This window comes from Synchiropus splendidus, chromosome 10 (assembly GCF_027744825.2).
Source record: "Synchiropus splendidus isolate RoL2022-P1 chromosome 10, RoL_Sspl_1.0, whole genome shotgun sequence".
Classification (NCBI taxonomy): domain Eukaryota; kingdom Metazoa; phylum Chordata; class Actinopteri; order Syngnathiformes; family Callionymidae; genus Synchiropus; species Synchiropus splendidus.
In genome coordinates, this window is record NC_071343.1 from 20846700 (window position 1) to 20873634 (window position 26935).

A 26935-nucleotide genomic window follows, 5' to 3' on the forward strand; every position below is an offset into this window, starting at 1 on the left:
AGTTCAACTGAGTGTTTTCAGACACATTTCGACCAGAATGAACATGTACAACAAAGCAATGACAAGCTGCTTACTTTTGCTCATGAAATCGATTTTTCATTTTGGCACCAAGGCTGCATCGATGTTGTTTTAGTAATTACATTGCGTGATATGTTTTGTTAAGCCACGTGTTGCATTGGCACTGAACTCAGCATGCGGCTGCAGGACTATCTTAAGAGGTGGGCCAAATCCCCCAGAAGATTCCTGGATCCAGATAGTGACCTGATAGAGACACCACCTAAGTTGAAACCTCTGTTCCGCGTCATCAAGCCTCACTATCAGCATCTCTGAATTTCTTTCATTAATTTTGCTAACAGAAAGACAGACGGACAAACTCAGAACATTACCTACTTGGCTACTGCGAGTTAAATACGCAGACAATAGGCAGTAAGAAGTGCAGTGACTCACACACTGACGACAGTAGGTGGCGATGCAGCGCGCCATGACGCAGCTCAGGGACACAACTGCACCAACATGTCAGAAGCATGGATTGAACTGGCAACCACCACTCTACCATCCAAGGGGAAGGGAAGTGAGCATGTTTACTTTTTGGTGTTAATCTCCCCATGACAAATAAAGACAAGATGAAGAAAATTGACAATGGAACATGAAAAAAAAACATGGAGATATATATATATATATATATATATATATATATATATATATATATATATATATATATATATATATATATATATATATATATATATATATATATATATATATATATATATATAACGTGTGTGTGTGTCTATATGTACATATATAGTCGGTTTTTTTTTCAGGCTAGGTCCCTATTTCAGAGGGACAGCGTTTGATTGGGAGAGAGGAAACACCCAAAAGACGCGCGTGTGCTTGGCGCGCTGAAGAGGAAACGTCGTTACTCGTGCATGCGCTCGGAGGAGGGTCTACGTGCTTCATCTCTAGTCCTCTCAACTCAACTGTCAACGACTTGTCTCGGAGTTTTTTTCCCCCTGTATCCGCGCCATCAAACTCTCGCGGCTCCTCGGAACCACTTGTGGCGTCCTGAGGACACTGGCGCTGTGTGGACGGCTGCTGGCTGGTGACAGTGGCGAGAGAACATCTGGATCTGGAAGAGGCGACTTCTACCCGCACCGGTACCGTTCCCATGCTGCTGCTGTTTCATGTTTGTCGCGTGTATCTGGTTGGTTATTCATGTGAATGACAATGGTTTTAAGCGTGATCACAGTAACTTCTCAGCTGCGGGTGAGCGGTCCTCAGGAGTGACCGCAGCCCCCTGCTCCTCTCTAACCCCTATCTAGAAGTTACCTTTTGGAACTGCATCCCTGGGGCAGATGGTGTATCATCTGGAGATAACAACCTGGTTATCTCAAGCAAACATGATTAACACCCTAACAGTTTACATAGGTCAAGTACTCCTTTCTGCTATTTGATAAGCAGTAGGGTAATCTGGTATTGGTCATATTTTTCTGGTATTGTTTGTGCTGAAAAACATCAGTCAACACAATATAAATGTTCACTATGGAAGAATCACATGAGCACACAAAGGAAATAGAAGCAGCTATTTCAATAGTTGAACGTGATTAGAAATGTCACAGTATGGTGTAATACAAACACAAGTTTGCTTTTGCACCCAGCGAAGTGGGAAGTTGTGGTTTGAAGCATGTTTAACACATGAAGGTGACTGGTGGGGCTGTGACTTGTGTAAAGGGGATGGCAAGACTGTGTCTTGTGTCTTCCATGGTGGCACATGTACTGTGTGTGCTACTATGTGAACGCCCAGCGCTGCTTTTGAATAACACTCTGTTTCTGAGTCAACGTTCTTCAATGAAAAATTGAACACCAGCATTGTGGATGAAGTTTCCCACAGAGTGTGATTTGCCATGGTTTTTGTTAAACCCTAACTCAAAAGCACGTTGGGTTCTTGAAAAGCCAACACATGAGCAAGCACAAGATGCCTTTCCACATTTCTCAGTCAAAGTGAATGTGAAGGACCTGTGGTAAAATGACAGCATTGCTGTGTCTCCTGGGTGAGCGACATCATAAGGCAGGATAGAAATCTCACCTTAAGTAATAACATTAGGGATGCGGCGAGACTGACACCGGTATCAGGTATCGGTCTGATCCTGAGTGCTTGGACTCATACTCATAGAATGGCCACCAATACCATGAAAACCGATAGCACTTTATGGTAGCGCACAGTTTTCAGTTGTCAGTTTATTACAATTTTGTTACATTTGAGTTCATACTGCAGTAAAACTTGTTGTGATCATCACCCTGATACAAGAAAAAACATATGTTGATGCAAGTATTCGTACTCTACTCCTTTTGGTAAAACTGGTATAGGTTCATATAATATAATATAATATAATATAATATAATATAATATAATATAATATAATGTAATATAATATAATGTAATGTAATGTAATGTAATGTAATATAATATAGTATAGTATAGTATAGTACAACAAGTAATACAATACAATACAATACAATACACTACACTACACTACACTACACTACACTACACTACACAACACTACACTACACTACACTACACTACACTACACTACACTACACTACAATACAATACAATACAATACAATACAATACAATACAATACAATATTTCACAGCTCCAATTTCCACATGTCCATTGATGTACTTTGCCTAGACCTGTAAAAAGCACCACAGATGTCAGATGCAACTGTAGGACAGAAAACCGATTTCATATATTTTAACTTTATTTATTTTCTGTGTGTTTGTTTGAAGCATTGTTAAGTACTACTGTTTTAGTGTTGCCCTTGGACCCAAGGCTGGAGCTTAGCCTGTGTTGTGACTTGATGACCAGGCAACATGCCATCTGAATAGGGCGTTTCATTTGTGACTGGGTGGATGCATTACGGAGCAGTGCGAGCAATTTACAAAATATCCAGTGACAACTCCAGGACAGTGAAGATTATGAGTCTTCAAAGTCTACTATCCAGAATTGTTCATTTGCTGTCTTTGTGCTGTCTACTTCCATCACCTGAGGAACTCGGGATACCACTGGATACTTGAAAAAGACTCTCCAGCAGAAGGTGGCAGAAATGTCTTTCAGTTCATTTCCACATTTGGGTGTACAAATAACTTCTGTTCATCCTGCAAAGGATCACGGGACAGACAACACAACATATGGACTCCATGCAGTTACTCTTTAACTGTGGATAACTGTTGTCTTGAAAGATGAAGAGGTGTGTCCTTGTACTGTGGATGTATTTTCATCTGAAAAACACTCAACTGTTGCAAGTCTCCCTACAAGAACTGTAACCTCCTCAGGGGTCACCAACATGGTGCCCACGCGAGGTAGCCCACAGAGTTAAAATAACAAGTAAATGTTCATGTAATAACCATCTTATCATGTTTGCTTTTGTGATTTCATTTTTTAACTGATAGATTACCTTCCTCCTTCTGTCCTGACAGATTGTCCTGTGAGATGAACAAAGTAGCTTCCAGCCTCCTACAGTTCCTGGCACCGGTTCTGGTTCTGGCCCTGATTTGCCCAGCTTCTGGCTACAGTTTGGATCAGGAGCACAGTCTGGAGTTTAGAGGTCCCCCGTCATCCATGTTTGGATACACAGTCTTGCTCCATCATAACAGATCTCATACCTGGTGTGGAAATACATTTCTCTCTCATTGTTCTCTCTCTGTCCTTTTACTTGCTCCATTCATGTAACTGCTCAGCTATCCAGGGTCACTGCAAGATTCTAGCTTGCACTGAACGGAATCTTCAGCTATCCACCAGGGCAACAGCTGTTTTTCTGTCCGTGCCCTGTTGTAGACCATCTTTCTTCCATTTTCAATGTCCCTATATGTGTACGGAGTGTGTGTGGTGCATGTTTGTGTCTGCATGCTAATTAGCCAGTAGTCAATAACAAAACCTCTTTGAGGCCAGAGACACAGAAATCATTCAGGCACGGCAGACTACACATCTATCTTCTCTGCCAAGCTTCCTCACTCATGTCCGTCTCTCGCTCTCTCTCTCTCTCTGTCTGTTGTGCAGGTTGGTTGTTGGTGCTCCTGTTGACAACTCTTCCTCACATGCTTCAGTCCAGGCTCCAGGATCAGTGTATCGCTGCAGGATCAGCGCAACTTTCGATCCTGATGGCTGCAAGTTGATGCCCTCTGGTGCGTTCTGTGATCTCTCCTCCCATTGCTGCTCACACTCAAACATCAGACTTCAGAGAAATACGAATGCTCAACCTCTATAAGTTCTAGAGCTGATGTTTTCAGTCCAACCAAACTTACAGTGTAGACCCATGATTTTGCAAAATGAAATGGTTTTGTTGCCGTTATTAATGTTTTATTTGGTTTAGAGGATAGCAGCTCATATCTATAAACAATTTCAACAAGTTCATTGAACTTATGTCTGACACAAAGACAGTGAACTAATGATGACGAGAAAAGACAAACAGAGAAGGTTGTGTTTTCACTTGAGGTTCCTGCTAGAGGGGTCGAGGCCCGCCTATCTTAGCATCCCAGCATGCAGTGCAGGACTCAAATATTACTGTTTGTTTGTTTCTTTCATTTCCACTGGGGACTGATTCAATGGAACTATTTCCATTGACGACATTTTAAGTGTTTAAGAGTTTGGGATTAGTAACTGTAAGTAAAAGTGGGGTCGTATTTGCTTTCACTCAGAGGTGACTTGAAGTGAGTCACGTGCTGACACGTGGTTGTGGAAAATTCATGTGTGGTCATCGAATCTGATCTAAAACTAATGTTATAAATTAGCTTCTAGTTTCCATAATATAAATGAGCTAGCTCAGCTTCATTGAAAAAAAAAGAATGAATGAAGAACAGGGTCAATTCTGAATTTAAGGGGGTTCAGCATTCAGTACAATTGTTGCTGAGAAATGTGCTCTTCATTTTTTATTACATGTGAACTCAGCACTTCAGACGGACCTTGACTCATTTTGCAGTTGCTTGGAATCATCAGAGAACATGAACTGCTTTTTTTGTTATACGAATCAATCTTTTTATCTGCCACAGTAATATAATACATTTAATTGGAAATACCACAAGTTGAAGGGTTTCCCCTGCAATTTGAGGTGAGATTAAAAAATATATTAATTAGATACATTTTCACATTGTTACAACACAGTGGTTCTTAACCTGGGCTCGATCAAACCCCTGGGGGTTCAGTGAGTCGTTGTCAGGGGTTCAGCGGAGCCTCCGCCGGGGAGGTCAAGACACACCCAACTCATCGTGTCAGTTCGTGATGACACGCCTCGCTTTGCCATCACTGGCTACAGATGATCTACGTTACATTGCTTGGCCATTCAGCTCAGTAGGAGTTTAGTGCGCTCAGTAGTCATCGTGCGTCAACTGTCGTGGTCAGATGCTGGACGTAATGAAACGAAGAAAAGGAACAGACTTTGCTGTGAAAATGACATACCGAGGTGTAGCCACGCATATATCTCAACTGGTCTCTCAAAGCAGAAGTCACACTGTAACCTAATGAGGGTTCCGTGAATGCTCATATGAAACTGGTGAGGTTCGGTAGCTCCAACAACCACTGCAGTAACATCTATAAAAAATACTACATACATTAAAATGTTAACCGTCATCACTATAAGGCATGAATGAAAACCTCAATAACACCTCACTCAGTCATTATGGTGCTGATTTTTCAGAACAAATGTCAAATGTCAAAACTGTTGTAGCTGATGGATGATGAAGTCGATGATTCACACCACGAGCGTGTCAGGAAGTGCTGTTAACTCCAGGCTAGAAGGAGGGCCACACCAGTCAGACCTGTGGTCATGTATCTGTTTCCTGATGTATCTCAGACAAGAAGCAAAGTCAGACGCTGCACAGTTGAAGATGCTGAGGTCTTCTGTGGTTGCAAGGCCACCATTAAATATGAGTGCATCAGTGGGACTAGCTCATGTAGAAGTAGAAAAGCACTCAGGGAGTGCAATTCCCAGCCAAGCAGCTTCAGTCCACCCCCAACACAATCACCCAATGTTGAAATATCCTGTATCGACATGCCAATTTGACACAAATGCCAAAAATGTTCATATCGCCCAATTTTAAAGTATTTGCTCCTGGTCCCATTTCATATATTTCCTGAATATTTCATCCAAATCTGTCCATAACTTTCAAATACATTGAAAACACAGCCTTCTTAAAAGTCTCCTCCTTTGGGGAGATAAAAATTTGGAGGAAAAGTTGGTGAGGTCAGACGCACATGGCTTGGACACGTGGTGAAGCGAGTCAGGGGAACATGTTGGACGAAGAATGATAAACAGGAGAAGAGGAATATGACTATTGAGATTCATGGATATGTTGAAGCATGAGAGTGGAGTGGAAGACAAGTCAAGGTGGGAGGGCCGACTTGCTGTGGCTTATCCTTCAATGCCAAAAGACAGTCCATATATTCCACCAATTCATCTACTTGTCACATCATCTCTCCTTTGTTGTATTGTTTAGGATTGTTGATACCTTTAGCATATTAATTGACTCTTAAATATCGTATGATCATAATAACTGAAAACAGCTGACATGCCTTTCTTCAGTAGACATCTGATTTCCTTGTTCAAAATGACCCCTGTAACACCCTGCTGACTTCCTCAAAAAACAGTACTTTCACAGGGGTTGATCAGTGGTGAACTCTTTTGAATATTTGTGTTGCAGATGTCCGGACCTGTGGGAAAACTTGTGAGGCGGAGAGTGACCATCAGTGGCTGGGAGTCAGTCTGTCCAGACAACCCACAGAGAGTGGGGGACACGTGCTGGTAAATAAAGAAAAAGAAAAAGAAAAAAATGGAAAGGCGTGGAACAGTTTCTTAAAGCTACTTAAACTATGTTGTTTTGGAGCCATATGTTTGGGGGCGCACACCAAAACAATATTGCGTATCAATGGAACGCAGATGACACCATTCACCATGGCAACATATGAAACAAAGTGTCACTCTTTCTACTTCTCCTCAGTGGGATGGAAATGGCTGAATATGCAGAAAGCAAACACAGTAAAGAAAGATTGATGACTGACTTGGTGTTAGTTACAATTAGAATGGAAAAGAAGGGTCATCTTCAGCGTATCTTAATGCGGTGAACCAAACCTGCTGCTGAGAAACACCAGTGTTGCTGTGGAGACCACACGGCTACGAAGGAACACACACAAAAAGAACAGAACAGGAACTAATAAAAGTAACACAGGAAGTGAGAGAGGCATCTCAAGAATAACAAGAAGTGCAAGGAGTGTTTCAGCTTGGTTGTGACTAGTGAGGAAGACGTTTGACATGGTCAGGACATCTAGGCACTAGATGACAAGCACTGATACCAACCACACACGACCAATCCTTTGGGATTGTTTACATGTTTGAATTTTGTTCCCTCTTGACTGAGGAGTCTGATTCTCATTTGCTTTGCTCACTGAGCGCTCACTTCACAGTCACACCTGCAGCCAGTCGCATTCGCTGAGTGACTGAGTGATCGAGAACAACAACTGTCCTTTTCTAACTTGTGGTTGTGTAATTACCTATTATGATGATAATGAATAATGACATGTTGTTTGTGTCAGGCCTGTGCTCATCGATGGAAGAATGTGTACTACTCCAAAAAAGACAGCCAGAACAACAAGCTGCCGTATGGAGTCTGTTATCGCTACAGCAGCGATTTGGGACAGGCTCGACCCATAATTCCCTGCTATGTCGGTAAGCTGATGTTCTTGGTAACTGTTTAGAGAGGGTCGAACCTGATCATGACAGGATGTTTTTGGAAATGATATTGGACCCAATCGAGCACTGTAGTGAAGGAGAAAATGACAGTGCAGACTTGGGATCCGGAGGCTTCGTCATACGTGAGGACTCATCACTGATATCATTTACTTGAGTGATTTGACTCATTCTAAAAATAAGCAGCTGGGCTGAGTTCTTCATTCTTTATGGATGATGTGAGCGTCAGTCCTTAAAGTGGTCATATTTGCATCATATTGATGGCATTACGTTTGGGTTCTGCACCATGAGTGAAACTGTTTCTCAGAAGCTACCTGGATGAATTACTGACTTTGCTATACCTGGCAATGTTCTGTGAATATCTGTCCTGCCGCTAGAGAGTGAGACTTCTCAACTGAATGAAGTAACTAGCAAAAATATCTGGCTGAGAAATTCACGTTCATTACAGTATGTCAGCTGAATATGAGGCCGTCAAAGTTTTGATGTCTACAATTAGTCAGTGGTGATTAAAAATACTTTTGACTGTGAAAGAAAAGTGTTTTTCCCAAATGTAGTAATGTTTGTTGTCTGTTGTCTGTCTGTCTGTTTCTTGTTTATTTAATGAAAGCTGATAAAAAAGCATTCATTTTTAATGTTGAGCCAACCCAGGTTGTTTGTTTGCATTAGAGTTCTGTTCGATATTTCGTGTGTTACTTCCTTCCGGTGCCCAAGTGATGTGTTATTTCATACATTTGTTTCACATTATTTTTAAATGAGCATTCAATCAGCTCTGTCAGTGTATTTTTCACATTTTTAATGTAACATTGTCATCATATTTGTATCTTTCAGACCATAAGCGAAAGTTTGGAGAAGGTTACGGCTCCTGTCAAGCAGGTATTTCCAACGTCCTGACAGAGGTGAGTACAACCGTGTGTTTTACACAGTTACAAACCTGTTTTAGCCACTTGAGTGAATTATTAGTTTAGAAATGGTAATCATTAAATCAAATACAAGTAACATCCAACTGATGACCTACTCGACTTACGTCCACCCGTACTTGCGACCACGACCAGCAGATACTTATTTTATTTTTTTATTCAGTGTCTGTTATTCAACGTCTGGCACCGCAGCACGTAGCAGCCGGGCATCGTGTACGACAGTTACGGCAGCACTGTATCCCAGCATCTCAGTCTCACACAGCCATCTACCACTAGAGTAGTACCTACTGTATAACACTCATGTCGGCTATTTTGAATGGCATTCGACTTACATCCAATCTGACTTACGACCGGTTGGTCGGAACCGATCCCGGTCCTAAGTCGGATGCTACTTGTAATGTGCTTCTGACATGCTATGAACTTAATAATGTGGGCTGAAATAACAAAATGAATTGGCCTCATTCTCAGGATCTGATCATCATGGGAGCCCCCGGGACATCTTACTGGACTGGATCACTTCTGGTGTATAACACCTCCAGCAATTCGATGTCAGCGTACCTAGACGATGACTCCCGAGTCGTTGGCTTTGGAAGCTACCTGGGTAAATATCAACTCTGTTCCCTGGAACATATTTATTTTTTGGTGCAAGTGACACATCCTGCTTCAGGGGTTGCGTGATTGTACCCACAACATTATGATGTATCAGTGCATAAAATCTAGCTGCATTCCTGTTGGCACACATGTCTGCTCTATAGCAACCAAAACAGCAGCAGTGTTGTAATACGTTGAATATCTTCTTTTTAAATTGTGTTAAGACAACCTGAGATAAATAGTCTAAATCTAACTAAAATAACAACACAGTTTATTTGAGTTTTCAGTTACAGAACAGGGGGTTAACAGCTTGTTCGATCGACCCCAGTTACCCCATGTTGAGCTTGTGCATGGGGATTGAAATGCCCTTATCAACGGAACTCAGATAAGACGATTCACCATGGCAACACATTAAGCTAAGTGTCGCTCCTCCCACTTCTCTGCAGTGGAGATGGAAGCACTGACAGTATAAGCAAAAAAGAAAGAAGACGATGCTGACAGTCACATTGCAAGAAAAGTCCATGAACTGACTGCTAGACCCTTTTTGGTCTTTTCCAATTGGTCGGCCTGAATTAATCCCACCCACCTTCGAAAACTATCCGAAAGGCAGAGAAACACTTCCACTCAAGAAGTACTCATCTGGGTATAGTGTGACACTCAGTCAGTCTTTCTGCGTTTTACCTGTGCTCCAACAGGTGCTGTAAACCTGCTCACTAGCAAGGCAGCTTATATATGAAGCCAAACAAGCAAGAGTTTCCCATGAGTTCCGGGAGAACTGAGGCAGCCTTTTCTCTACTGCTCCTTTCTGAACCAGGCCAGAGGAGTCAGTCACACTTGGCTAACACGTCGGTGCTGTGGAGAGGTCACACTCATCTGGAAGAAATGCAGCTAATTAGTGAGGCAGCTGGAGGCACACCCAGTAAAATAAGGCTATGGTAGCTCACGTTTGTTTACGGCTGCACGGACTTATCTGATCAAGTCCTTCACTTGAAAGCTCTTTTGACAACAAATGACAGACATGGTCCAGACAGCCCACCGTGCTTGCTGCGAAGCTGGGCGATTCCTTGTTTTTTTATTTTCCAGCAGGCAGAACACTGTTCTCAGTGTAGGATTGTGTGGGTCAGAGGTTCTGGATGTGGGGGTCTCGGGACAAGTCAGGGGAACATGTCTGACGTATTTTTTCATTCAAAAAAAGCATTGAACAACCTGACTTGAACTTAAAAATGGCTCATGTTGAAGGTGCTCACCTCATCTTCATTTGTATTTATACCTATGTGTGTTTCAATAGGCCTAAATCTGCACACTTGAAAGGTTGTATTCCACATCCTCTGGTAACATCTGGCGTAGACTGTAAACTGCCAATAACTTTTTCAGCAGCTTCACACTACTTACATTTCACATCATCACTTTTCAATATCATCAACACTGCTTGGTCTCTCACTACTGATCACTACTGACACTAAACAAAGTTCTAGAATTTTGATATAGGAGCTAGTTGCTGGTCCTGTGTCGACATGGGTTGGCTATGAAACCTGTGTCGATCTTACAGATGAAAATGGATTATTTTCATCTGTAAATTGGTGTTAACTCAAAATATTTATTCTGTGATTTAGTTGTATATTTTAAACATTTCTTTTTTTTTCTATTTGCACTGTGGGTATTCCCAGTTATCAATTTTAATTCAATCCACTGGTGTGTGTAATGATCGTCCAACTATTTGCACCAAATAAGCAACAACAACAATAATTCCGAGACACTGACATCAGAGGCGTCATGTACCCTGAAAGCATTCATTGTCTGTGGTTTGCTTTATTCCTTATAAAAGACTAGGCCAGATATCTGGATATATTTCATGCGACATCTTGAAATGATCAAAATAGTATACATTTTTTTAACCAAAAATCACTTTTAATTGTTGTTGTCTGATAATGTAACTGACAATCTGAACACAAAAATGCAATTTTCACAAAATCCTTTGAATAAAACATTATCTCACGCATATTTATTGGTGGTAGCCATTTATATAGCTGGTGGCTGCAGCTAAAGTTAGACATCAACACTCATTATAATATGTTGAACATTATAATCTTTGTTTTGGTTGCTGAATTACGGAACTTGTTGGGGTCTTAAACACTTCTGCACTGAATGGCCAACTTCAACAGCCATTGTAGACATACTTCTGTTAAAATCCTACTGCAGTCATTTAAGATGGGAGGTCCATGAGTTGCAGGAAGTGCTCGTAACAAATAGACTAAGTCCATGCAACAAATCTCCAATACACGAAAACAGTGTCTACTTGCATGATCAAACAAAGTTCAATGAGAAGAAACAAGGGAGAACAAACAAGGAGGATCATACCAAACAAATGCCCAATTGGCTCGGATGGTCCGATTGCCTCAGCGTGGCCACTGTTGATGTCATAGGATTATATTAGACTGGGACGACATGCTTTTGGCCAAATTCAGTGTTTTCCTAATGACTGGGTGCGCCCCCTCTCTTTCTTTCTTCTTCTCTGGGATTGGTACGCAGAGGCAGGGAGCTGGGATGTCCAGACTTCCCTGTCCCCACACACCTCCTCCAGCTCTTCTGCGGGGACCCTGAGGCGTTCCCAGGCCACCCTGAGACATAGTCCCTCCAAAGTGTCCTGGGTCTTCCCTGTTGCCTCTTCCCAGTGGGGCATGCCCGGAACACCTCTCTAGGGAGGTGACCAGGAGGCATTCGAAACAGATGCCCTACCCACCTCAGCTGGTTCCTCTCAATGTGGAGGAGCAGCGGCTCCACTCTGAGCTCCTCCCATGTGACTGACCTCCTCTGCCTATCTCTGAGGGAGCGCCAGCCACCCTGCAGAGGAAATTCATTTTGATCACTTGTATCCGGGACCTTGTTCTTTCGGGCATGACCCAGAGTTCATGACCATAGATGAGGGTGGGAATGTAGGTTGAGCAGTGAATTGAGAGCATTGGTCCAGTGTTCCGCGACCAGGACGAAAACCACACTGCTCCTCCTCAATTCCAGGTTCGACTATCAGTTGGACTCTCCTCTCCAGGACCCTGGAATAGACCTTACCAGGTAGGCTGAGAAGTGTAATCCCCTCCGGTCCCTCTTCTTGAACAGAGGGACCACCACCCCAGTCTGCCAATCCAAAGGTGTTGTCCCCGTCCATAACTGGGTGCCAACTCCATTTATATTCTGATTCTGGTTTATATCACCATTCTTTGTCTGATTTAGATTGTGATGGGATTTATTCATTTAAAACTAAATAATAAAAATGCAAATCTTGATTTCCTACAGACATTTGGTCAAAGTGCTGACCGTGGCTGTGTTTATGTATTTATCAATAGTGTAAATTTCTCTTTACAAATATACAAAGCAGTTTATGTGCAATAACAAGGTGCCAAAACAGGTTATGACAGTCATCTTTTGGGGAACTAAATTGTTTCATTGTCAGGCCTTCTAGCCAAGTGAAAGGATTCTGGGCACAAATATCGATATTTAACATTGTCACGAAAAATATCAATATATATTTGAGAATGAAGTTTTTCTTTTTTGGATCTACATTAATGCTATGTGACATACCACATTTACAGCCTTTTATATGGTAGTTCACTAATAATGTTGTGTAAAGTTTAAACATGTTGCTATTTAGCTGTCGTCATTAGTTTCAAGGAACTTTTTCGCTCCATTCTTACTGAACAGGAATATCAGTAAATCATGAGTCTGAAAGTTTGTTTTACTCAATGATGATTCCCACTCTGACTGACGTCACCATAACCCCATATACATCTCAAGGTTTAATACGTATTTTCCTTTTGGTTTCAGTGTGTGCACGTAGTGTGGATGCTGACCTTTATTTGAAAATATGAAATTTTAATTCAAACATTTAAATATATTGTAGTTTGACATGATCAACAGTGGTCATCCCAAGCCAAACTGACCCACTGAGCCAATTTGGTGGCTACACTTGTTTGACATCGGATTTGCTTTTAAGAAGGGGGGTGAGTGGTTGGAGTCTGGTGTGTGTGCTCACTGCCTACTGTGGCATTTTAGCTCATTGATGTGCGTTTTCTCAAAAATTAAAGTGACTGCTTTTTATCTTTCTCCATTCTTTTATGTCTCCACAGACCTGTTTTCCTTAATGACAGCATCAGAACTCATGTTAGACTATGGAATTTACTTATTTGTTTGGACAATCAGAATAATATTTACATCCAGAAAAATTGCCTCTGAGCTCAAAGTCATCCAATAACAGAGGAACCACCCCCAGTCCTGGACGAGAGAGAGAAGTGCTAAAGCATAAATAAGAGCAGGTCGGGAGGGGCTCCTCTCACTGACCACATCAAACCTTCCCACAACAAGAATGTATATAATGTTGAATGGGATTCTGTTGATCTTGACAATGTCACCAGAAGAAGTTTTATTCACAGACATTTGAACCCAAAATTTTGTTTCAGGTTACTCTGTTGCTGCTGGTCACTTTCTGAGTCCCAGCAGTGTTGAGATGGTGGGCGGAGCTCCACAGTACAACCAGAAGGGAAAGGTAGGAACCTCTCCAACTGTGCTGAAGTTGTTTGTTATAGTTATTGAAAACTGTTTGTTTGTGTGCTTGCAGGTTTTTATTTTCTCTGTGGACGGCTCAATGCTGCGAGTGATCTCTGATGTCACCGGTGTAGAGGTCAGCATTAACTCACAACTGTTCAGATTCAGAACGCTGTCATTCATGATTTAAGTATGTGTGTTATCTTCATGCGTAGTTGGGATCTTACTTCGGTTCCAGTGTGTGTGCCGTGGATGTGAATGCCGACGGCCTGTCTGATCTGTTGGTGGGTGCTCCGATGGCAACCAGTGCCACCATGGAAGAGGGCAGAGTGCATGTTTACATAAACAAGGGAAAGGTGAGGATACATGAGGACTTAATCTCCCTAGTTTTACAGGTTCCAATACTGTCTGCCTGAGACGCTTGACAGTCTATATGAAACCCGCGGCTCTTTCCCCAGTTTCATGCAGCTCTTCACCAAATGAGCCGCCGAACTGGCTGCGAGTTTGGTCAAGTTGCTATTGAGATGATCATTTATACAGCAAATAATGCAAAAAAGTAAGAGCTATTCTGGCGAGATGTCAAAATATTGTTCAGAGACTTTGACTTGCGCTTAACTTTGCAACATAAACAATAAACCTTGCATGTTCAGTGCCGCTGTGAGTTGCGGTCCTAAGACTTGGACCGTCATCAGATCCACGATCAACACGATATACATGACTTAGTTCCACGTTTTACTTTGTCATTCCCTAAACTAAACGTATGGCATTTGTTTCACCTATTACATGTAGATTGTGAAGATGAGACGCTTCAGTCTGCAGCGTCGCTCACACACACAAACCAGGGCGACGTTATTGGTAGCATGAGCATCATAAGAAAATATATGAGTAAAATAAATGGCTGACACATTTCTATCTACGCAGCTTGTTATTTCGAGGAGGATCACGGTAAAATGTATGAGTTTTTAAAATACATGCACAAGAGAAACATTGTGACACAAGCATGTGCTTTAACCGCTGTGCAGCCGCTAAGTCACGTGACCAGCTGTTCAGGTGAGCCTTACCTATTTGTAGGATGTGGCTGTTTTCAGCAACACAGTTAAACAACAACCCACCCCTGATCTACAGTATATGTAACATTCATGCTGTAGGTATAAGAACATTATTTTATATAATTAATTATAAAAACGATTCTTCAGTATTTTGCCTTGGTGTGACAGTAACTTCAATTGTGAGGCCCTCAAATCGGTCTATTCAGGAGTGTCGTTCCTAACTGGACGCTAGTTAACAGGTGACCACTACGCTGTGTTTACACTGTGGGTGGTCTGGGTCAGTACCAGTCTTTGGTTGGAACTGCTCCCGGTTCCCCACTGGGTTAAGTACTCTTTTTGGTCGGCAGTGACGTCGTGACATTGTTTCATTCATTCAGTGTTCGGAGAAAACAGAGTAGAGAAAACTAGCATTCCTGCTCGGGTGGTGGCTAAAGACTGCAAGGAATAACAGCGTGATTTAGTATGAGACGGAATGACTCCGGGGCAATAGAACAGTTTGTTCAGTGTTGTTTAGTGAAATGAATGAAGAAGAAGAAAATTCAGTGTGGACACTTGACACATAACCTGCTATTGTATCATTTGTGTCATGCAGCATTTTCAATTGAGACTGAGATCAGTATCACATCACAGGCAGGTGATACACAAATGCAATAGTGATTTCTTTAGTGGGTACTATTCCAAGGAGACCTACACATTGTAATCGGTAAAGTTGGTTCTGGCCAAGTGTCACTCATTCTCTTTTTGCTTTGCATCAAATTTTCCATAGGCAAAGTTAGAGGAGGCGGAGTTCCACCTGACTGGCAGGAACTCTTACGCAGCTCGATTTGGCGAGGCCATCGCTAACATTGGAGACTTGGATGATGACGGCTATCCTGGTGAGGATTTCAGTACTAACTCAGCGGAGACCAGCCTGTTTAGTTGCCCAAAGACTCAACAATCTTACAAACACATTGTGAATAACAAGCATTTATCACTTTAACAACTCCTCGTTGCTATCTTACGCTCTCTGCCGTCTCACACACACGCCCCATGATGGTTACTGTGAAAGTGCGTCATGAAGTTCAAGACTGATCTCAGCCACTGAAGGTGTCCTGTAATTATGCTCAGTCAGGAAAGGGCTCACTGGAGTGTGCTCAGAATTTACTGGGGTCGAAATAAACCTGAAAGCTCTAAAATGTTCTTTTTATTCCCGCAAGGAGCTGCATCAGATGACCACCGTGAAGTTGCATTATTTGTTTTCTAGCTCACAAGTGCAGTTGGAACTAGCCCAGGCTGATTAATTTGTCTTTTACTCTACACACTTGTGAGGGATGGAAGTACGTAGAGTGCCAAAGTTGTCTGCTGTGTATGCCTCTCTTCCTACACTATCCTCTACATATGTATCTAGACCTCACATCTGAGTTGAAAGGTGACGTTTGCAAACTGCCAAACACTTCTCACATGACATGTGCTGCTCATTACTATCATGGAACCTTCTACAAACATAAAATGGGTGCAAAATAGATTTGTAGTCTCAGAGGAGGAAATTTGAGTATGCGTAACCTATACATTTGAATTGACAAAAAAAAACATTCTATGAGTTGAGCACATGAAGAAGTTTTTTTCCTGCAATTCAGAAATAAACAGTTAGAAGTCCTCAAATACATATTTTGCAAGTGTACAAATCCACTGCTGCGAGTACACAAATCACGATCTCTCGCTTTTGCTCCTCCTGGACTGAGATATTGAATCCTATATATATGAATGGGATATATGAATAATCTATTATTCTTCAATAATGTTCAACCTGATGAGTGCCAGACTACATACTACGTGTCTGATGATGGGTGATACTTATATCGCTCCCCTCAATGCTCCTTGAGCCTTCCCCACATGAGGCGCACCCGTGTGCGATGCTCCATGCGCCACCGTTTTTATGCTGAAGGCTGCCTTTTTCGTCAGTGTAGGACAGAAAAGTCCACAACAACAATATATGACGCCATGGGATGTGAGGATGGGTTGGTTGGTTGTGAACTGCAGTAATCGATATTGTCATAAGTATTTATGTTTTACTTTGCGGGAGAAATATTTGATCATTTCAGGAGTGGAGGTGGAGTCAGAGTTGTGGTAGATGGACAGTTCATCAATGTAGTAAGACCTTGCTTTGGTCAAAAACTCATTAGGTGGCATGTGATCACGGAGAGAGGGTCTCTACTTCTCTAACAAGCTAACCAACGCAAGGCAGAGTGCCAAATGGAGTTTATATTTCTGACATTATTTGAATGACGTCAACGCAAAGGAGCAAACTATAAAACTAGATCTATGAAATGTGTCAGGAGCCACGTGGAGCTCAAGTGCATGTAACTTCTGCTCCAACTTACACCCGATTGAACAAGCAAATAAGGAAGAAACAGAAAGCGCAGGAACTGTGGGAACGTGCTCCTGGAAACAATATAACACAACTCAGTCACCAGAATATGAATCACAAAGAAATAGCAACCAAGAATACAAGACAGAAGCCAAGCAAGTTACCAGCATGTGTTTAGCACAGGTGTCCTGATCTCATGGAATTAGCTCCTGGTTTGCACCATATGCGAGAGTCAAACTCTTTGGAGAAAACAGAAGGAGTTCCAACAAAACGAAAATAGAAACTGATCATGACATAACGTTGGAATCTACGGTCTGATGAATATTAGATATTGTTGTAATGACAATGTCAGAGTCCTGTTATGACCATTGTCAATATTGTCTTGCATTAAAATGACATGTTGAACAATATGACCAATTTCTCTCAGCTTCTCTGCTCAATGTAGAGCAATGTGTGTGTAACCACTCAGCGAATTTCTGACTGTATACTGAAAGCACTATATAAAACTGATTATTATTATTCTGTTGGCGAAAGTTTAAATAATCTTGTGAAAGTCTTCATACCTGACCGTTCACTGTGGCATGACAATGGAACCAACTTCCACAGAGAAAGGAATCTGGACAGGGACGATAGGCCACCTTTCACTTGAGGTTGAAAAAATTCAAATAATGAATTAAGCATAAAAAAAAATCTCATCTGTGTGAAGTATCCCTTGTGGTAATATCTTTTTTTTATTGGATTACAATCAATTCTTCCCCCCTTTAAGCCATTTTCCTTCTGGCTGAACAACTACAGTCACAAAAATATGCTTCGCTGAAGCTGAGAAATTCACCCACCAGATGTACAAATCTTCATTTTAATTGTTGAACTCACATTCCTGACACATAAATGATACGTATGCGTGCAGAGGTGGCAATCGGGGCTCCACACGAGGATGAGCTGAAAGGAGCCGTCTACATCTACAATGGTATGAAAGAAGGAATCTCCCCCACACCATCTCAGGTACAACCCACGCTGACACGTCACGTAAAGGTGACCTTCTTCTTGAGCATTTTTGTGTTCTCAGAGAATCTCTGGGTCCACGCTGGGTCGGAAACTCATGATGTTTGGCCAGTCTTTGAGTTCCGGCATTGACATAGATGGGAACGGCTACCAGGGTAATAGCACTACAGATTCACTTAAGTGACTTTATCTGGTTCTTGTCTGTGAAGACAGTCACATCTGGTCTTTCTCATAGATGTGGCTGTCGGGGCTTTTCTCTCAGACTCTGCAGTCATCCTCAGGTAAAGTCAGTAATGTCCCAGTACACAGTTGGTTGCTGGTATAGTGTATGTTATCAGGATTGATTTCAATAATTGTTTGATTTTGTCAAGGAATTTGGCAAAGTTCGAAAACGTATTGATTGAATAACAAAAAATGTAAATTCATTATTGCAGTTAACTTGTGTACATGTGTCGTTTTACCTTTAAAAGGTGCACATTATTGCATCTAAATAATGTTAATTCATGTGAATGCACTGATAGCTGGACACCTGTACTACATTAGCAACTATTCAAATGAGAAAAGTGACAGATACAGGTAAAAGTGGTACGATTTGAATCTTATACAGTAGTTGTTTGCTTTTTCTAGAATGGTCCAAATTGATCTTATACATGGTGTTAAGAGAGATGAATCAGTTTGCATTGTGTTTTGTGTGATGTAGTGTATATACTGGGGGTTGAGTGCTGTATAATACTGCTGAGTGCTGTGTATAGTTTTTACTGTTAACAAGTCCAGCCTGAGAACAATTGGTTGAAATAATGGGATTCAATTTCATTTAAATCTTGAGGAACATGCTATAACATTCCATCACGCCTGCTAGCTCTTTAAAAACCCCAGCTCATTCTTGGCCCTGAAATGAATCAGGGCCCACGTTGCCTCTGTATTTTGTAACTCTAAGTAACTTGTGTCCACATCGGCCGCTATTGACAAATGAAGTAAATACTCCATAAAATGTAAGATAATACGACCTTTTTTGGTCTTCTTTCACATTCGTTTTGTTTCACAGTGTCTGTGTGAATACACAAAAATGAAAATTGTCACTGAATACATTATGTGAAGTGAAAAAATAACAGTTGCTGTTATCATTTAGAGGAAATTCATATTTCCTCTACATGTGAACCAACCCATCCCCTTTGTGTTTTCTCACGATGCAATCAGTAAAAACAGGGGCAGAGCAAACACGTGAACCCAAAGCTGTTGTCCTTGCTCCCGTTTTTCATAAGGCGAACTCAAAGTTCCAAGACTTTTTCTTTCTACACACATGGTCTATTTCGACCAAATATTGTCTAAATCTCTTCGTGGGCACCTTGGCCAAGGTAATGCATCTGCCTCACTGGTGTGTCTTCTTAGGCCCACCAAAATGTAAGGCCACACTGAAATATGCAGTTTTACTGGGAAGGACCTGAGCAGTTGCTGCAGGCGAAGATATTTTACTGTATGTGGAGGTTGTTGTGATTAAACGTGGTCTTTACTTGAATGACTAGTTGGATGCACTTCCGAATTCACAGTAAACAGCTCAGGTGTCAGCATAACAATTCTTTCAGAAACTGAAGGAAACTGAGGTGGATGGATTATATTAGCAAAGATGCTGTAGATTGAGACCAAATTTGTGACTCTTTGTCTACATAAAAATAGCATGAAAAAAAAACCCAGCTACAGTGCTCAGATTATGGTTTTGTTTGGTATGTTTTAGGATTACGTTTTGTTTGGAAAGACGTTCATCTTTATGTCTTGATGCCCTTTTTCATTCCATTTCAAACACCATGAGCTAATACTCAACAGAGAGATTACTGAGAAATTACTTATCTTTGAATTTTTCCTGAAACCGGCAGGTCTCGGCCAGTGATCCGGCTGGAGGTGTCTCTGAATCTGCCGCCCCAGATCGATCAGCAGGTGGCGCTGTGTCAGGAACACAAGATGGCTGTGGTTTGCTTTGATGTTGTCGTTTGCTTCAAAGTCACCTCCAGGCAATTCAAAGGAGTCGTAGGTACATTTGAGCTGGTTGTATATATTCCTAAGTTGTTTCAGAATTGGCGAAAGTGAATGACTGCAGTTATAGCCCGAATGTTTGTCTGAAAGTGCTGGGCAGGGCTCAGAAATGCATGGAGGCAGAACAGACGTTTCTCAGAGTATGTGGCTAGACTTGCTCCAAACATGGAACCAAGCTGTACTGGCAGTTAAGGAAAGCTGAAGCTTTGCTGGCACTGCTGATCGTAATGGTCTTCTTCCAGAAAGGCCAACCATTGTGCACTGCTGAGGTAGAAGCTAATGTCTCTTCTAGAGCATGTTATCTTCACCCTGTCACCCTGCCTGAATGATACACCAAATGGCTGTTACTGGCCTGCTTGGATGTCATTTGTGAAGAGAAAACAATGAGGTGAAAAACTGAAATAATTTAAGAATTCCGAATATGATCTTTTCAACATGATGAATATTGAAATATATTTCCGATACCATATTCTTACAACCAAGGGGGAATTAAAAGTCGACCAGAACTGCTTAATCTTGCTTCAAATCTGTGTTCTTATGTTTTGCAGAGCTACTGTACAACTTGACCTCCGATGTACTCCACAAAACGTCATTTCCTCATCGATTTTATTTTACCATGAACGGCTCATCCAATATCACTGGTGTACATTCTAAAATACGACACGGTCACCAGAGTTGCACAACCCATACAGTTCACCAGAAGGTAACTATCACACACATGCACACAACCGCACTCACACAAACACATTTGTACTTCTATCCTTTTGGAGACATTGTGAGGCTTCTCATTGCCATAATGCTTTGCCCGGCCTCTCTCACTAAACCTAAGCATCGAAAACAAATGGCTAACCTTATCCAGGACCTAAACCGAACTTAAATTAAATTATAGTGACTCAATTATTTTGAAGTTTCAATCCTCAAATTGAGGCTTTGACCTCGTGGGGAGTGAAAAGAAAGTCCCCACAAGGAGGTGTGTTTCCAAGAATTGGTCCTCACAGGTATAGCTATAGTGGTCTGCACGCACCCGAACATTCTCAACACATGGTGATTATTTTTTTTGTCTTGCAGAAGGACGTGCGGGATATTTTCACGCCTGTCAAGTTTGAGGTTTCCTACAGTCTGAAAGAAAGACGTACCATCACACTGCACTCGAAGTCATTCCACCCTTTAAAACCAATACTGCAACAAGGCCGAGGAATGTGGAATACCATATCAAACCAGGTACTGTCAACAGTTGGCTAAGCGTGTCAATAATTATTTTTTTCATGTATGCTGTACTGGTTGTATTTTTCATGCCCATATGCCCATTTGTTTGTTTTTTCTTTAACTGAACTTCTGTCTTTCTAATCTAACTTTTCTTGGTATCTTCAGCCATACATCCTCTCCCAATATATTTCACTACCTAACCGTAATGAATAGACCTTTTAGTCCTTCCGTGATATTTAGTCTGTTCTTCAGTCAAATGCGAACATCTCCTTTTACCTCTTCTACCTCTCTTTTCACCCTACATCTAGATGCCAAATACTCGTGCTGACTCTTGTCATCTTGCCGCTAACCCATATTTTCTCTCTTCAAATTCAAATTCTTCTTTGGCCTGATACTCTCCTGGACCAGTGTCCTTGTCTTTCTTTCTGTTTCCGGGAGTTACTTAAACATTTTGCTATGATTTCCCCACTCCTGTGAGCACGTAAGAAGTAGAGATAACGTCGGCCTGAATGCTGGGTTAGGTCTCAGGGTTACGGAGGAGTTTTCTCCTCCAAAAGACAGACATTCTGGACTAATAGATATAGTCACTCAACCCCTTTGCGGATACCAGGGCCAAAAAGAGAGCGGTCTTGAATGAAAGGACATCTATGGCTGCTTCATAAAGACGTTCAAACAGAGGTCCCGTCCAGAACTACTTGCAGCTCCCACTGTGGACATTAGGGGTCGGACCGCGACCGGAGCCTGGCAGCACCCGTCAAAAACCATGTGATTTGTGGGCGATTGAACATAGATACCTGTTCCCACAAGTCATTGACGAAATTGCCACCACAAAGACCTTGAGTGTGGATACATTCCTGCCACCATGTAGCTAAAAGGACAGGATGGTCGAGGTAGAGATGGTTGAAGGGTCAACATTATTATGAGCACACCATGTCTCAAACAAGTCCGTTGCTAAACTCACCTATGCTGTCCTCTGACTCCTTATTCTTCACGCCCTCAGCAGAAAAGTGTGTAGTGTCCCAGTTTTCATGGTACTCTTCACTTGGACCAGCATGGCCCTGCCCCTCAGGGGGTCCCAGAACTCCCCCTCTGCCATCTGTACCAAGGGTGGGAACTAAGGGGCACTGGGACAGAGTGGAGTGACCACTATGGCTGACCCGTTCTTCTGATTCAGCTACTGAATAAGCAACAAACGTACTGGAGGGAATGCAAAGATTAGACCTGGAGGCCACCCCCGCCTGGCCACAGTGTTGACCACCAGGGGTGGGTTGTCCGATCTGCGCTGGGAGAACCACGGAGGACACATTTATTGTGGGACTTCCGAGCCTTTGCCAGATCCATCCTTATAGTTTGGCCTGTCAGCCACCACTCGTCGTGATCTTCGAGATCTTGTGGGCATGTTTGGACAAAAGGCTTGTGCCCCCTGTGGAAGAAAATGGAACTCTGTAACTTAAAAATGGATTGATGAATCACGAAACTCCTCCTCTGTTCCCTCTGTCTCGTAATTCTTCTCTTGTTCTGTCATCTTGACCTGCAGGTTTATTTTGTAGAGCCATCAGCCCTGCCTGACACTCTTCCATTTGTCTCAGGCTTTGAGATGGACACAAGGCTCCACTGAATTGTGGCTGTATTGAAACTCAAAGTACTTTCATTGTTAATGCAATTCCAAACTTCTGTGTCTCTGGCAGACGTCTTTTGCTCGTTCCTGTTTCCTGACTGACTGCTCCACGAATATGCAGCTGTCAGCTCAGCTAGTGCTGCCAAGGTAATCTCGCACACACGCATTCTGGTATTTCTATCCTTGCTCAGACTTTTGGAGGTTTCTCCGTCAGTCGATCAATATTATTTATTGTCATTGTTACAATGACAGTGCATTATGCATTACAACAAAATTTTGTTCTGAGCTTCTCACACGACACCGGAGACTGGTCCCGATGAGTCTACTTACCACTTCCACAACCCTCTTGAAGGCCTGCTGCTCTGCCTTGCTTGGTGCAGCTAGAAAACCTCACCAAGAAGTCTCTTCTCTTCCTCATTTTATTCTTACCCTCATTTAAGTTGTATGAGCTTGAATTAATGAAAACAGTGGGGTTTTTTAGGTTGCATCTTCAAGATAATTTAACATTATAAGAACAGATCACTGGATCTTACAATGACAGCTATTAATCCTGAGCTTCACCTTTACAGCTGTTGATATGTTTTAAAAAATTCCGTTGTAAAGACAAACCATAAGAGGGCCTGTCTGTCTTATGCCCATGACTCTGTCCAACTTATCATCAATAACTTAATAGACGTATTGGAGACTTTTGCTGCTGTGCTGTCTTGAAAAACAAAGTTCATCCAAAGAGCCTTCGAAGCGGGGTCTTTTGGAAAGGAAAATACCTGTCCCTCTTCCTCAAAACCAAAATCACAAAACACCAGTTATCCGTGGTTAAAAAGTGCTTAAACTGCAGTGTATCATCAACCCTTTGCATGACCAAGCTTTCGTATTCTCACATAATGAGAACTGTTGGCCAAAAGAAAAAGCTAAACTTGAAAAGCACCCAGAGAGCGCAAACCTCCGCCAAGCAGCTCCAATCCACCTTCAACACAATCTGCTGATGACAAAGAATCCTGGGTTCAAATGCCAATCTGACTCAACACTGTGTTCATTTCCCATCCACTGTGATGTTGCTTCTAACTCCAACATGAATATCTCTCATCAGTGAGCAGAAGTATTTTGCTTTGGGCTCGGGCCGGACTTTTGTGGTCAATACAACGCTTGTCATTGCTGGAGATGATGCGTTCCTGCCACGTCTTATGCTACGCTTCCCAGACAACATCCACTTCATCAAAGTGCTGCAGCATGTAAGGGAATGCAAATGTTGTTGTGTTGTCTGTCTTCATTGTGCAACATTGTAGTGCTCCAAGAAAAACTATCCACCGTTCTGTGTAAACAACTGTCAGCGCAACCCATCCTCACTCCTTTGGTGATGTATATTGACATGGGCTTTAAATAATGTTTGCCTTTCCCAGTAACTTTCCAGGTAGGGGGTGTGGATTGCACATTGCACTCAAGTAGCAGCAGGTAGACGTTTGGAATCACACTTCACTGATTTACATTAGATATCAGTTGCTATGTATAACACCCCTTATGTGGTTCTCCTTCTTCGGCATCAGTATTGGATGCAAAAGTCCGCTTTCTAGACGTCAACATATTTTGCCATGGGAGTGAGGATGGTTTGGTGCCCAAGCACCCATCTTTTGCATTGATGCGAACTGAGTCATCTTCCTCCCAAAATTCATTCTTGTACTGTACTACTTGTTGATAGTGTGGCTCATGGTCCTGCCTTACTTTGTGCAAGCTATTTTTTTGTGATGAACGAAAGAGCTTGAGCACACCGCCCCAGAAAGAAAGAGGAAAAAAAAATAAAGGGAAAAATGTTTTTGGATTATGGTTAAAAAGCAAACAAAATAAATAATTAAATAAAACAACAACATTAATAAACGCAACACGTTGCCATCAGATAATACCCCCATATAACACTAGAATTGTTTTGTTTCTATGGTGTGTGCAGGAGGACAACATGGTCACTTGTGATGTTACCAAGGCAGTCAACAGCTCAACTGTCTACTTGGATTGTGGTGTTTCCAGTCTTGTCCTTCCAACCTACTCTCAGGTAAACTGCCTACACAGGCATGGCTGATGATCTCTGACATACTGACACCCTTCTGACATACAATATTATCATTATACTCTCTATGAAGTTAGGTGGAGGAACACACCAGCAGGAACCCTTCAGAACAAACCACCCCCAAAAAATCTTTGCATCCTTCTTCTTCCAAAAGAAAGTACAAAACAATGAAACAATCTATAACTCATAATCTCATGAAAGAAAACTATGAGATGGCTATATATGTAATTCCTTTCATGGGGTGGAGCGAAGGGGCCCAGCCAAAGGCAGAGTCTGTCTGTGGGTGATCAGTTCCAGTCTCAGTTGTTTGTCCCCTGGTCTGTAGGTCAAAGGTTGCAACAATGCCTCCCTGAGTTTCTTCTTTGTGTCATGTATATATATATATATATATATATATATATATATATATAAGAACATTGTTTTGACAATGCTGGACTCTCATAAATATGCTTTCCATCTTGCAGGTAAACCTGAGTTTTTTGTTTGACGTCAATCAGAACTCCACACCAGGAGACGTTGTCATTCAACTGAACACCAGCAGGTATAAACACAGCTTAGCATTGGCCCATTTAAGTGATGGCCAAGGGAGGTGCGACAGAGAGCAGATGCTCTGGTGGTTCTTGTGCCTTGTTTCTCGGGCAGAAATGACAGTGCCGCCTTGTTGCATTGGCCTGCAGGCAACATGTAATTTCTTGTTGTTCATAAAATAGTTGTGCAGTTTGAAGAAGCGGAAATGAGGTTAGCAGTGAATTTGATGCTGAACAGAAACTGTTTTTGTTAGTCTGCACTACTGCATGGTGGCAAATGTAATATGGTGAGTGACTATGAGTGGCTGCCTGCTGTCATGCAGTGACACGCGCCTGTCACCGGAGGTCACTGTAGATCACTGTAAAGTGAGTTAATCCATAACCCCATGGAAGCAAAAAAACGTTCATGACTAATCTGGTAGTTCAAGTTGAAGGAATACTACAAGGAAGGTGCAACAGAAAGTAAAGTATAAAACTACAGTAGGCGTATCTCAATCGTGTACATCACTGCAATAAAATGTATGTCAGATCATGAATATTAAAACATAAGTGGACGTCATGTGGTATGTAACAAAAGTCTCATTCTTCCAGAGCCTTCGCCTTCTGTCCACCTTGGCCATCACTATTTACAATGACCGACAGGTCGGCTAGATCTCGCCAGCCAACCTGGTGGTACTCGAATGCTGCCATCATCATGAAATAACATGATACTATCATGGAATGACTTGCCATAACCTGATACTATGATGTGAAGCTGGTCCAAAAATTGTTTTGCCCTGCTGGTGGCACTGAGCTTAATTTAGGTCAACTTGAAAGACTCTCTCCTGGTGATCCCGACAGGCCTTTTCCACAGACTTGAGCTGTCAGATCATCAACTCATTTAATATGAAGTTGATGGTTTTCAGTCCATATAATATTCAACCATATCAGGACAAATACATAAGTGGTAAATTCCAAAATATCTGCTATGACAGCACCACCTGTGCTGGGCATCTATCTCAGCCCCAAGTGTCCTGTTGGGGCATCCTATTGTACATATACATTTCTCTTTATTCTACTGTAAATGATCTTACATCTTTAAATGAGGGGAAATGAAAATAGCTAAAACCACTTTTGTAGCCACTTTAGGCCAGTTACTACTTCACCTCATTCTCCCACAGCAACCTCTAGTGGATGAGCAGTCCACATGAAAATAAAGTAAAATGACCTTCTAAATTCAAAAGGAACTTTATTCTACTTCTGTTTGATGAACTGACTTACTGGAGTTATAACAGTGACCGTATTTAATGCACTACAGAAAAGAAAAATACCTCG

At 41.9% G+C, this 26935-nt stretch overlaps 1 protein-coding gene across 4 annotated transcripts in view; it reads left to right on the forward strand.

Annotated features, from left to right (window-relative positions):
- Positions 1-26935, forward strand: part of itga4 (integrin alpha 4) — a 38974-nt gene that overhangs the window by 548 nt on the left and 11491 nt on the right. Inside the window, exons 2-22 of one of the 4 annotated variants that reach the window (XM_053877181.1) lie at positions 825-1157; positions 3486-3674; positions 4066-4190; positions 6702-6802; positions 7591-7723; positions 8573-8640; positions 9130-9262; positions 13704-13789; positions 13862-13924; positions 14004-14144; positions 15604-15712; positions 18092-18186; positions 18251-18341; positions 18422-18467; positions 20058-20212; positions 20763-20917; positions 21283-21435; positions 23109-23185; positions 24126-24267; positions 24978-25079; positions 25559-25635. In XM_053877181.1, the coding sequence (XP_053733156.1) occupies positions 3499-3674; positions 4066-4190; positions 6702-6802; positions 7591-7723; positions 8573-8640; positions 9130-9262; positions 13704-13789; positions 13862-13924; positions 14004-14144; positions 15604-15712; positions 18092-18186; positions 18251-18341; positions 18422-18467; positions 20058-20212; positions 20763-20917; positions 21283-21435; positions 23109-23185; positions 24126-24267; positions 24978-25079; positions 25559-25635 (2228 nt within the window). In that variant the 5' untranslated portion in view covers positions 825-1157; positions 3486-3498. Of the gene's footprint in view, positions 1-824; positions 1158-2395; positions 3369-3485; positions 3675-4065; positions 4191-6701; positions 6803-7590; positions 7724-8572; positions 8641-9129; positions 9263-13703; positions 13790-13861; positions 13925-14003; positions 14145-15603; positions 15713-18091; positions 18187-18250; positions 18342-18421; positions 18468-20057; positions 20213-20762; positions 20918-21282; positions 21436-23108; positions 23186-24125; positions 24268-24977; positions 25080-25558; positions 25636-26935 lie in introns of those variants that run through there. The other 3 variants (XM_053877180.1, XM_053877183.1, XM_053877182.1) reach the window with 3 other exon arrangements.